The 13,043-nt window shown below is 39.6% G+C and overlaps 2 protein-coding genes across 4 annotated transcripts in view; one reads left to right on the forward strand and one right to left on the reverse strand.

The window, feature by feature from the left end:
* LOC311058650 (poly(ADP-ribose) glycohydrolase-like) lies at nucleotides 1–1,566 on the reverse strand (the record flags this gene model as incomplete). The annotated part of the gene is made up of 1 exon (XM_084076113.1): nucleotides 1–1,566. The coding sequence occupies one exon, from the start codon at nucleotides 1,564–1,566 to the stop codon at nucleotides 1–3; it is 1,566 nt and encodes a 521-aa protein (XP_083932239.1).
* Nucleotides 1,567–4,337: 2,771 nt separating this feature from the next.
* The window catches only part of mcph1 (microcephalin 1), a 33,783-nt gene continuing 25,077 nt past the window's right edge, over nucleotides 4,338–13,043 (forward strand). Inside the window, exons 1-11 of one of the 3 annotated variants that reach the window (XM_084076771.1) lie at nucleotides 4,338–4,434; nucleotides 6,023–6,104; nucleotides 6,496–6,568; nucleotides 6,671–6,762; nucleotides 7,096–7,214; nucleotides 7,355–7,439; nucleotides 8,168–8,273; nucleotides 9,004–9,138; nucleotides 9,289–9,369; nucleotides 10,275–11,294; nucleotides 12,341–12,453. In XM_084076771.1, the coding sequence (XP_083932897.1) occupies nucleotides 6,526–6,568; nucleotides 6,671–6,762; nucleotides 7,096–7,214; nucleotides 7,355–7,439; nucleotides 8,168–8,273; nucleotides 9,004–9,138; nucleotides 9,289–9,369; nucleotides 10,275–11,294; nucleotides 12,341–12,453 (1,794 nt within the window). In that variant the 5' untranslated portion in view covers nucleotides 4,338–4,434; nucleotides 6,023–6,104; nucleotides 6,496–6,525. The remainder of the gene's footprint in view (nucleotides 4,435–6,022; nucleotides 6,105–6,495; nucleotides 6,569–6,670; nucleotides 6,763–7,095; nucleotides 7,215–7,354; nucleotides 7,440–8,167; nucleotides 8,274–9,003; nucleotides 9,139–9,288; nucleotides 9,370–10,274; nucleotides 11,295–12,340; nucleotides 12,454–13,043) is intronic. The other 2 variants (XM_084076772.1, XM_084076773.1) reach the window with 2 other exon arrangements.

A 13,043-nucleotide genomic window follows, 5' to 3' on the forward strand; every position in this document is an offset into this window, starting at 1 on the left:
CTAGACAGCACGTCCGATCCAGAATGGTGAACGCGGTGTCCCGCCGAGCCCCCGTCTAAGGGAGGGGCTGGCCTCCTGGTAGATAAAGGTGTAGAGTTCGACAGGGCGCCGGCTGTGGCATACTGCACATACATGCGTGTAGTACTTTTCCAGGAGATTAAACACCTCCCCAACATTGATGTCCCTTTCTGCGATGAACGTGTGCATGCTGTGGATGTCTGTCATGAGCTTCGCGTCACCAAAGGTGAAATAGGCCACATCTCGTCCTGCCTCGGAAGCTGCTAAAATCTGGAGCAGAGCTTTAAGTCGGGCGTCTCCCCCAAAGGCTCCACAGCCCCAGCTCCCCGTGGCCACAGCTGGGAGATTCTGGCTTCTTTTCCCAGGGCGGGCAAAGCCACAGTAGGCCTTATTGAGTTCTCTGGTGACCCTGGTTAGGTGAAACTGTTCCATGAAGCTGCGGAACGGCAATGCATCAATGGCCACAATTTCAGTGCATTTTCTCTGCCAGCCATCCCTTGGAGTTGTGTCATCGTGGCTGCTGACCCATTCGAAGCTGTCTGCAAAGCCTGTGTATTTACTGTACTGCTGCGTACCTGTGATGATGAGGCACTCATCGTTGTCCAGGGACTCTGTGAAGAGGCGGGACACGATGAGCTCGGGGTTGATCAGGAAACGGATCTCCTCCTGAACCAGCCCGGAACCGATCACGCCCCCTCCCACAAGCCGATTGGCAAAATCCACTTGGAGCATTCCGTGGCCGCCGTCCTCTATGGTCCCTTTACAAGAAATGTGCAGCTTTGAGAACATGGACTTAGAGATTTTCCAGTTGGGAGGGTTATCCAAGGATTTTCTTTGGAATGTTACTAAACCAGTAGGCATTTTCTCGGTGACACTTTTAAAATAGCACATCAGTGTCTTGAGCTTCTCAGTCTTCTTTGGAGAGGCCCCCTCAAACAGCTTGAAGAAGTTGATGTCTGGGTAGGTGGCGTACTCAGCCGATCCGCAGATGCGATGGGGGAAGGTGCAAAAGAAGGCGTTAGCTAGCAAGCACGCCACCTGCTCCTGAGACATGGTGATGGAGTGGTTCATCCCTTTCTTAAGGAAAGGTAAGGGCTTAGTACACAGCTCAGGGACTCTCAGTGCTAATTGCACCATGGCTGGCAGCAACACGCCGAGTAGGTGATCTGCAGCATCAGCTTGCAGGACCTTGCAGTACAAATCCAATGCTGTGAAGTCCCATTTCTTGGCATGTGTAGAATTATATTTCAATATTGCATTCTTCACCATTAGTGAGCTTGTAAATCCCACTGTCAACATTCTCTGGATTAATTGCCATCGGCCCTGACGAAGCAGGTCTCCTGTCTTCTCATTTACTACTGGAAACAGGCTCTCCTGTGAACAGGGCATCTTTACATAATCATCATCCCAGATATCCTGAAACGTGCGGGGATATGGAACTGGAACTTTGCCATTTTGAAGAAGGTCTGTCCTTATCATGACTGTGTGTTCAGGAGAATCCCTCAGCCGAGGAAGAGACGGGACACATGTCTGCATATTCTGTAGCATACCGGCAATGACCAGGGAGTTGTATAGGAAGCTTGTTGAGGATCTGCAAGTGGATTTTTGGAGGGCACTATATACAGATCATTGGTGACGTGCTGTGACGTAACCAGCCTTGCCCATTGTGGAGTGCAGCCCACTGGTGGGCCATGAGGATATTACAAGTGGGCCCCCAAATAATTGGCAAAACACCAGTGGTGGAAAAAGTACTCAAATTCTTTACTTAAGTAAAAGTATCAATACTGAAATGTAGAAATAGTATTGGTATACAAATGTACTTAAAGTAGAAAGTATGGTAGAAAGTACTCATTATGCAGAATGTCCCATTTCAAATTTTCAAATGTTTAAAAAATATTTTGGAAATAGCAGATCTACAAGCTCACAATGCGTCGTGATGCAACGCATTGTGAGCTTGTAGATCGGCTATTTTCAAATGGCCGAAGTGGTTAATGCATGTTTTGTAAGTAATAATAATCAAAATCTACAAAGTAACAATACTTTTTACTCAAATCTTTGCTTCTGGGGGTCCCTGGAACTAAAATATTTTCAGATGGGGGTCCGCGGCCAAATACATATAATTGTGGGGGTCCTTGACATGAAAACGTTTTGAGCAAGCCCTGGCCCCTGATGCAGAAAGGGTTTGGAACCACTGCTCTTTCTCAGTGGTTGAACCCACAAACCCCCATACCAACTTGGCGTACAACGGGCCACAAGCTATGTTTGGTCATTGTATTAAATAAATTATATATATATATATATATATATATATATATATATATATATATATATATATATATATATTTTTTTTTTTTTTTTTTACAAGTGTAAGTGTGCCACCTGGAAATTACACCTGACTTTAGAGAGAAGAGAATGCCATTGCAACGAGGAGTGATGATTAATTTTTACAAGAAAATGGCCTACATGCAATAATATATATAAATCATATAAATCATACTGAGATACAGAAAGTAGCCTATAATAAAACATTTCCTCTATTCAAAAATAACAGTCGATTCACATGGGAACGGAACGGCAAGATTCCAAAGTGGATCTAGGGCATGTGGCCATCCTGTGTCCTGTGACATTATTTGTATATCTATGATATATCTATGACTCATATTCAGTGGTGGAAATAACATTTACTCAAGTACTGTACAATTTTTAGGTATTTACTGGACTATTTCCAATTTTCTATGCTTTTACTTCTACTCCACTCCATTACATCTCAAAGGCAAATATTGTACTTTTACTCCACTACAATTATTTGAAAACTTTAGTTACTAGTTACTTTGTAGATTTTGATTATTCTTTACAAAAAATACATTAACCATTTCAGCCCTATACACACTTCGGCTTTTTGAAAATAGCCGATCTACAAGCTCACAACATGTCGTCAGATAAGACGTGTTGTTGTGAGCTTGTAGATTATTTTTTAGAAAGTTACTTTTGAAAACTTGTTAAATGGAACGTTCTGCGTAATGAGTAGCCTACTTTTACTTTTGGTATAAGGTATATTTTGATTCCAATTTACTTTTACTCAGGTACATTTTTAATACAGGACTTTTACTTGTAACAGAGTATGTCTACCTGTGGTATATTGATACTTTTACTAAAGTAACAAAATGTGAGTATAGGGCAGCCTACTTCTTCTATCACTGCTCAAATGTGGGCAAGGTTTGATTGATTGATTGATTGAATACTTTATTAGCAGTTTGCAAAAAAAGCACAGGAAAGTATATACAAAGTCAGCTGCTAAGAGAGTTCTTGCTTGTTTCCATTGGAGTCCTTTATACTCAATTAATCAAATAAAGATGTTTCCGCCCGGTTTCGAACCGGGGACCTTTCGCGTGTGAGGCGAACGTGATAACCACTACACTACGGAAACGGTACACGCTGCTATCGATCCCCAATTAAAAAAATGATCAACTCAAGGTTAGATATTTCAAAAAAGTATTAACCACTTAAATTCCAGCATCCTTGTTGTGGGGAAGGCTGCCTTTCACAGAGAATAGTAGATCGACAAGCTAGGCGTTGTGAGCTTGTCATCTGCTATTTTCAGCGAAAGCTTTCCCCACATAATAACACAAAAGAAAATACACTAGTATTGACTATTGCGCCCTGATGGACTCCGGTTACCCATATGGGGTTTAAGTGGTTGAAACATGCAGTGAAGTTACAAGTAAATGAGTAGTTATCCTACTGTCTGTCTGTGTGCATAAAACATTGGCTCAACTTAGCAAAAGACAGGAGGTTAGCGGTAATGCACCCAAACTGGTTTGCCGACCGCCAATAAGCCCCAAAGAAGAAGAAAAGAAAGGAAGTGACGTCACGTAAAAGTTTGCCAATCACTTCCTTACCTTCAACGTTGCCATGTCGGCTTATTATAAGTGACTTTGGGCTTCTTTTTCTGTAAAGTCACTTGTAAATATTGGTGGTTACGTTTTTTTCTTCTTTTTAAAAAAAAAAGTACTTGCTTGTTTATTTTTAGCTATTATTTAAACCAGTATTTCTCAAATATTTTCATAAAAATGTTTTGTGCCAGGGAACATTTGTGTTGTTAGAATGTTGGGGGGAAAAAAATCCAAATATTCCACATTTTATTGCAAGCTCAAAACGTTGTGAGCGTTGTAGATCGGCTATTTTCAAATAGCCGATGCACATAATAGGTTTAAAGTGCTCATGTGGCCTAGTAGTTGCTTGCTTCTTTTGGGCTTGTTTTTCCTAGACCTGGTTGCTTATTTCTCTCACAACATCTGGCAACACTGCTTTCCTTCCAACGCACGTTGTAGGATGAACTCCAGGCGGGAGGGATGATTGTGTAATAGTTGAACTTTAACACTTTTAACAGTAACAACAACTCAACCAAGGAACTATGTGAGTTAAAGTGTTTTATTATCGTTTAGTGGAGCTATAAGGTGTTTGTTTACGCTCAGATGTGGACACAGTGTTGTGTTACAGTTACAGTGTGTAATAAGTTCACATTAATACGGAAGCAATGTAGTAGCTAAGCAGCTAGCCAAACAAACAACAACGTTAGTGTCAGTGGTGGAAAGTAACTAAGTACATTTACTCAAGTACTGTACTTCAGTACTGTTTTGAGGTATTTGTATTTTACTGGAGTATTTACAGTTTTCAATACTTTTACTTCTACTCCACTACCTCTTCGAGGCAAATCTTGTACTTGGTACTGCTGTGCTATACCCCGGATATGAACCCCGGTTTTCCTGAGCAAGTGGTGGTCTGGTTGAAAAAGTACTCAAATGTTTTACTTAAGTACAATTTTCAAATGTATAGAATGTAAACAAATCTTTTGAAAATAGCAGATCCATCTGCTATTTTTAAATGGCCGAAATGTATATAGGGCTGAAGTGGGCAAGGTAAGTTTTCTGTAATAATAATCAAAATCTTCAAAATAACTAGTTCAAATAATTGTAGTGGAGTAAAAGTAAAATATTTGCCTTTGAGATGTAGTGGAGTAGAAGTAAAAGTACTGAAAATATTTAAGTAAAGTAAAAGTACCTCAAAATTGTACTTCAAGTACAGTACTTGAGTAAATGTAATTGTTTACTTTCCACCACTGCTGAAATGTTTATACCAGGGGTCTTCAACGTTTTCAGGCCAAGGACCCCCTAGCTGAGAGAGAGATGAAGCAGGGACCCCCTCTATATTGTATAAAATTGTGTTTCAGATTCAACTTTTTTTGTTTACTTGGTCTGCTCTTTTTTTCCCTCTACACCTATATCTCTTTGCCAAAAATAGCCGATCTACAAGCTCACAGCGCGAGGCGTTGTGAGCTTGTAGATCTCCTATTTTTGGCTAAAGTTCTCCTCAGAAAAGGGATACTAGGGTTCAAGTGGTTAAGGTAAAAATCATATCACACAAAGATTTGGCGGACCCCCTGTAGTAACTCTGAGGACCCCCTGTTGAAGACCCCTGGTTTATACCATTGAGCATAAATTGAATCTTCTTGAAAATTCGTGTCAGATCCTGTGTCTAGGTGAGACTTTGACACGATCTAAATGTCTCAATAGAAGAGCAGGGAGACAAGATACAACCACCCCCAGTTGTATAAGTTATATCGTATTAACATACTCTACCATACAGATTGGACAAAATTACATTTTATTCATTAAAAAAGTTACATAGTGCTGCTTTAAACACCCTCTTTCAGACCTTTTCTTCTTCTACAAGTAGATCTTCTAATTGTATGAAAGACGGCTTTAGTGGTTAAAATAGAACACATGTCAACAGTGTCAACATTTTAAAAAGCAACTTGTTATTACAACAAATTTTCTTATCCTAGCTTTCTTTTATTGTTATTGCTAAGTTGCACAACATTGCCGTTCCACACTTCGCTGCTTTTACCTGTATGAGTAGTGTGACAAATAAAACTTGATTCTTGAATCTTAAGAATAATTCCGCACATGCGCCTGGATAACAAATGAACGTCTTTTATTTGCAGCCGGATCTACGTGAGGCACCCCTTCTCTCTTATCTCTAGTACCAGCTTCAGACTGACTCACACATGCACTACTAGATTCCAAGTAAGTTCCACTAACTGCTCTAATAAACCAGCTTTGAGCATATTCACACATTGAATTATTACAATGTCATTTGACATAGTTATCATGTAACTTTACGTCCACCGGCTGTTTGTGATGTAACATGCCCACTCGTTAAATAGCATATACAGAATATATTTCATTGCATTGCATACATATTTATTATAGTGGGTATGATAGTTTACTCTTTTTTTTTCAATTTGAGGAGTAATGTCATTATGTTTGTTTCAGTAGTGGGGGTTGTCATGGTCTTGCCGATCTTCTGGGAGCATGAATACTTCCTAATAAAGTTGATTTTTTTCTCCTCTCCCCATCGCTTTTGAAAATAACTATATACATTTGAGTTATTATTAATACGTCTGTGGTATGAATCGTGGATTTATCTCTGTGTTCGAGGCCAGTAATGACTACAGGCGGTGCCAGTAGCTGTCCAGATCTTCTCAAAGGTAAGTGATGGTCAGGTATATCCTGCTGAACTACGATGCACGTAAAAATGTACTTTTGTTTTTTGATCCAGCTAAAACATTTCCCATCTCTTCTGTCAACAGATGTTGTCGCATATGTTGATGTCTGGTCGTCGGACAAAACCGATAACTATTCAACGTCATTCATCCAGCAGTTGCAAGAAATGGGAGCCGAGGTGAGTCCATACACATGCAGTGCATAACATGCATACTACATTGTCTTTTTTTATACTTTGTCGCATGGCAGTGTTTTGCGTAAAAGAATAGCCGATCTATGAGATCACATTGTAAAATTAAGAAGTTTTGCCTATAATGACATGGTCAAAACAGGGATGCCAGGTTGGAAAATGATTAAGTCTGTTTCATAAATCTATAACCAATAAAAAGTATTAAAAAGAGCTTTTAACTAAATAACACAGGTTCTTTTTCCATCCAGAAACGTTTTTGGACATACAGTATAAGGTATCCGCCGATAGCAATAATATACCCCCTGTCTTTTAATTTTTCAGGTAACCAAGTCATTCAATAAGAAAGTTACCCATGTAGTCTTCAAGAATGGACATCACGCTACATGGACTAAAGCTAAAAGAACTGGTGTCAAGCTTGTGTCAGTCCTGTGGGTTGCCAGGTAATCTGTCTTGTGTCTTATATGTTTTTTCAATTCAACAAAGTTTTTTTGTGTGTGTGTTGTGTGATTTACATTTGCATCCTTATGCCATTAAATAATGCAAGCATTACTTGCTCATGTTAATGGTAAATTATTTTCAGATGTAAAGATGATGGTGAACATGTGGATGAAGAGTTGTACCCAGCCTTAAATGATGATAAGAAGACTGTGTTCAACAAAAAGAAAGTAAGTACTATATTGGATTTAAAGTGGCTATAAAGCAGTAATAATATGTAATAAATATGTATTCTCAGTTTGTCACACCACAGAATAATGTGTTATTAACCAACCAGCCAAATTTGAATGATTTAAAAAAACATTGGCAGGTTAAAATTATTTAAATGCAGTATTCTTTTCTTTTTAAAGATTTATTTTTGGGGCTTTTATGCCGTTAAGCTGACAGGAAATGGGGATAGAGATGGGGAGTGACATGCAGCAAAGGCTGTTGGGATCAGGACTCGAACCCGCGATGCACTGTCAGGCCAAATTCAGCCTAGGTGCCCAGGCCTACATGCAGTATTCTGTCTCTCTGTCTTGGATGCTGGGGGTGTGTCTGAAGAGGCTTGCTATATTTGCATATTTCCCAGGATGCACAGGAAATGTGTAGTTGTTTTTACGTAGTTATGTGATAGTAGGAATGCGTTAGATATTAGTAGGTTAGGTGTTCTGTTCATTTAGTGTTTATTTTTTGGGGACACACACACCTTGACTGTAATGGCTGTTTGTCAAATTGTCGACCTCTTTCCCGTAGGTCGTGTCATTGTTGTCGATGATTAGGCCTATCACTGTCGTGTCTTTGGTGAACTTAATCGCCAAGTTGAGCTTGTGCATGGTCAAGCAGTCATGGGTGTAAAGAATAGGTACATGATTTTCACCTGGCTATTCATTGATTTTTCTTTCTTTGTTTCTTGCAGCATCGTTGCATGCAACCAGGAGAGGAAAAAACCCCTGATAGTGACAAGCGCAAGAAAAAGAAGTTGGACAAGATGATTAAAGACTTAATTCCAAAACCACCTTTCTGTAAGAGACCAGTAGGCCTTTATATGGCCTTTTCACATCTAAGATTCATGATGAGACCAAACTGTTTTACATTGCTGCAGATAAAACATTTCGCTACATGAACTATACTGTATCAGAATGTCTGTAGGAGTCAGGACAACAAAGTTTGCTGTTTAGGCCGCTTTAGACCTTAACTGGCCTATTATACGTGCAAAGAACTCACTTTTTGGCGAATGTCACCGAGTTTTTATGGGGGGGCGGGGGTAATGGGTGACAAACAAAGCTCCCTACCGATCCATATAGTTTATTTCTGTCATGCTCAAATGAGTGTACTGCGTATCAGCTGTCTGTTGCAGGGAGCTCACCTTAAATTATTGCTTAGTTCCGCCAAAAACGCCTTTTCCACTGGATACATTAGTATTAGTGTGACGTGAGCAACATTGAACTGAGCAGCGATGTCTTTCATCCCTCAAATATTATTTTGCGGTGTCCTTTTTTTTTTTTTTTACTTTTATTGGCCACTCGTGTCCCCAAACATGTTGTATTGTTCGAAATCCGCACACTTTCCTGCAATTTCAAGTTTCACAATAATGCACAGTTCACAACTTTGCAATCGACAAAACAACTTCACCATCATCCAGCTACCCTTTGGGTAGCTCTCTTTTTACAACCGGCATGTGTTTGCGCATCCCTGTATTTAAATCCATGGAATGCAGTTATGTAATCATGTCCTGATTGATTTTTCCCTCAGTGCCAGAAGATGTGTCTCCATATATTATTGATCAAGAAAATAAAATAGTCTACAGCCCCTCATGGAAAAGGTCAGAGGCTATGGCAGAGCGGTTGAGAGAAATGAAAGCACAAAGAGAAAACCTCTCACCCACAGGTATGCTCAACCAGAATTTACTAGCTAAAATCCATGTTAACCTATGGCATTGAGGTTATTGCGTTTTTGCAACAATTGTACAACAAAAGTTAAAACTAAAACCTGTGCATGTGACATGCCTCATCAGTATAATGTATTTAATATTTTCAGCATCACAGATGGTAGAATCGAGCACATCATCTGGACTGAAGCCTTCTATTGGGAGTACACCATCCTTCTTGAAGTTACTAGGTAAGGAACTGATGATGACGTTGTTTCTGGACAGTGGTACTAGTGTTAAAAGCATACGAGTGCTGTTGACAGTCCTTCACTTGTTGCTGTTACCTTCTAAACAATTCTCTACTAAAAAGTGTATTTCTGAATTGGGGAACGGAATTTTTGAAAGCGAAGACTTTGCATTTTTGCAATCCGACATCTGAGTTTCAGGTTGTTGCCAGCCACCTCTCTGGCTTGGCTTCCTCCGACACTCGGACACAGGCAGATAGTTCAAACACATCAGACTGTGGTAAGATGATACAAGCCAGAGCAGATGAAGGCGCTGTCATGACAGCGGCTCTCTTTTTCAGTATGTGTGGGGATGACTGATTTATCCTGAACAGGTGTGCAGTGCAGTCACACCCAGCACAGTATCCAATTAGTTTTGAATCAGGCCAAGTGTGACTGCTTAAATCCGCCATAATCCACATTACCTGGCTGTCATCTGTCCGTTCTTTGGAAGTTAGCCACAGGAATAAAAAAACACAAATAACAGTATGTCATAACAGAGGCTCTGTCTCTCTCCGAATGTGTGTGGGGAGGATGACTGATTTGGTGTGTAGTCACACCTAGCCCAGAGTCCAATTATTTTGACTCAGGACAGGTATAACTGCTCAAATCAGCCATTTCCCCTTCCTACACAGGTGTCTGTAGCAAAGTTTGTCAACCTTCTTGGTCTCTTGTGTATTCTGTTTTATACAGATGTATTACCTGACTGTACTTGACATACCTATTGCCTTTTAGGTGCAGCTATCACCTGGGTACATTTAGTAACATTCTGCTTTAGACTTGGTAGCTATTTGCTTCCATCAATAAAGAAATGTTTTCTATAGAGATGCTATTGATATTATTTAAAATATATATGTTGTTCTTTAATGCAGATGAGGAATCTGATGAGGAATCCAGTGCTTCTGCTGCTCAACTCGCTCATTCCTCTGAGAGAGGTCGGTCCGAAGAGAAAAAGCTACATGGTGATGATGACCATTGCGATCACAATCCACTCCTGGGAAAAGACTCTGAGAAGCCCTGGCTGACACCTTATAGTGATGTCAAAAAACAGAAAGACCTTCAGAAGCCCTGGCTGTCACCTTGTATTGATGTCCCAAAACAGACAAGAAGGACTTCAACCAAAAGTGATCCACTTAAGAAAAGCATCTTCTGTTATCCAAAAAGCCCTTGCCCAGATGTCAGTGAGGGCAGTAAATGGGGCGGAAGAACAAGGCAAACACGCCTATCATTTTCTAGCTCGGTTTCAGAAAAGAATAAAACCATGCAATCTGATACTCATCCTGAGGGTTTGAGTTCATTGAGTTGCACTTCAGTCCCATCCATCGCTGGTAATGCTGTTGTCAATCAAGAACAATCTAAAGGAATTGTGTCGCAACCATCAAAAGTGGATCAGCAAACAGCTAACAAACCCAGACACTCATTTTCTTTGTTATGCTCTTACACTAAAGCAAAAACAAATACTAGTATTACCTCAAGTTCAGTTGACCCGGATGACGACGTGTTTGAGGACGACCACATGTTTGAGGACTATTTCTCTGTCCCTAGCCACCGCCATACACCGCACACAATTCTGTTAGGTTCTAACAAAAAGAAAAGAAGATATTCAGAAAGCACAGTGCCTGAAAAAAAGAAACCGGACGAAAGCACCAAGAAGTCCTGCCATAAGGACGTAATCCAAAAGCATCCTCACCAAGATGTCCAAGTGGACAGTCATAGTACCAATGTAGATTCTGTGACTGGAAAGGCAAGAACATTGCCATTCATGAGCAGGGGTGAATCTGTCAAACGGAGAAGAACATTATCTACACAACCAAACAAAGAATGTACGGCTGGTGCATCATTTGGCCAGCAGAAGAAATCTGACTTGAAAGTCTGTTCTCAATCCAGGGAATGTAAGTAGTCTTGGGAAATTAGGAAAGAACGTGAATTAGAATGTGCCAATTGGAAATTGATGACTTGAGTGTTGGCTAAGTACAATCTTGATGCAAAAGTCAACTTGAACTATTACTAACATTGGTTAGCAACTGTGACTTTGTTTTTTATTTATATATTGAGATTCAGCAATCTAATAAAATGTGACTAACTTTACTTGATACTTAGGGATTTTAAATGGAAATGATGGGGGCATAGCTGTTTTCCCTCAGCCCTCACCCTAACTCTAACCCCCCCAACCTCTTCCCTAACCCCAACCTTAAACTGAGGAAACGTAGGCCTGAGGGAACGTAGGGCCGATCCTGAAAATATGACCACATGGGATTTCCCCCTGTAATCACAGGATGTTTATAATATTGGAAAAATACTGTATCTTTGTGCTAAGACTAAAACTGAGGAATTGATATAGTCTTATAGCAATAATTATCCCTAAATTATATTTTTGGTGTGGGTAGCTTGTCAAAAATTACATTTCTGTTTCCAATGATGAACATTATATGTTTGAGCTGTATATAAGATGCCTATTGTAGGATTTCATTTGTGCATAAACTAAAGATTTCAATGTCAGATCATTTCATTGATGTAAACATGAAATAAACACGTTTGTCTTTTTTTAGAGAGTCTTTACTGAATGGTCTTTTTCCATATAAATTACACCAGGTGCAGACCTGTATTAGATTGTTTATTAACATAGTTTTTAGCATCTGCTTGTTTCAAGTACAGTATGTTGCTTGTGCCGCTGAGCACAATACAATAAGCACCAACAAGTTTAAATAAGGAAAGTGTATAAAAGTCAGACTGCTTTGTTCTGCAACATGTTTGACTATCTGGATTGTTCTGAAGCTGTGTGCCCCACCCATCTGGTACTCCCAAGTATATGAAAACAAATGCTTAGAAGCACTGTTTGAATCTTTATGAGACCTTGATAAACATCAGTACACAATGCACCTGCTGTGTGTTTACTTGGCATTGTTTCCATATTGTTTTGTGACGATACTTTTTTCAGTTGTAGGTGGAGGAACTGAACATGCTGTTGCAGCTGCTTGCACTGACAGCATTTCTGAGAACATACAGAAAACGCGGGTGAATTTAAGTGTTGAAGGGGACAAACAAAACAAGGTAATATCCATTATATTGCTACATTATACGGTTATGGTGTTTTAATTTATTACACAATTTGAAAGGTAACGTTTTTGTGTTTCGAAACGAAGATGGCTTACAGTCAGCAGTGGGACCCATGGGTGCTGTTTTTTGAAAATCTAATTAAACCTGGATTTCCTTTTTTCTACTGCATTTAGTCAACTTGTACTGCAGAGAGAATTAGTTTCCATACCACTTATTTGTTTTGATCTTATTTGCTGTTCTCTGTGATGAAAAACGGAATGAGAACGCTAATCCTTGGTTTGAGTGGAATCCCATGATGATGCAGACAATGCAATTTCACATTTGCTTGATCAAATTCAACCTGCAACAATAACTTTATTAGTTCATAGTAAATGCACTGTAATTGTAAAATACTGATGGTTTGGGTTTTAGATTAAGCATGGTTTTCTATTTTCTCTGTCCTACAGAATTTGTATTGCGTTTTGTAGAAAGTCCTGTGTGTAATTCTGCATTTTAATGCATTTTCTCTAAAACATTGCATCTCTGCATATATTTGTGGTATTTCAGCTGGTTTCCCGTTGGGTTCTGTAATGCTCATGGTTTCC

Source organism: Gymnoscopelus microlampas, assembly GCF_963454915.1.
Source record: "Gymnoscopelus microlampas genome assembly, chromosome: 13".
Lineage (NCBI taxonomy): Eukaryota > Metazoa > Chordata > Actinopteri > Myctophiformes > Myctophidae > Gymnoscopelus > Gymnoscopelus microlampas.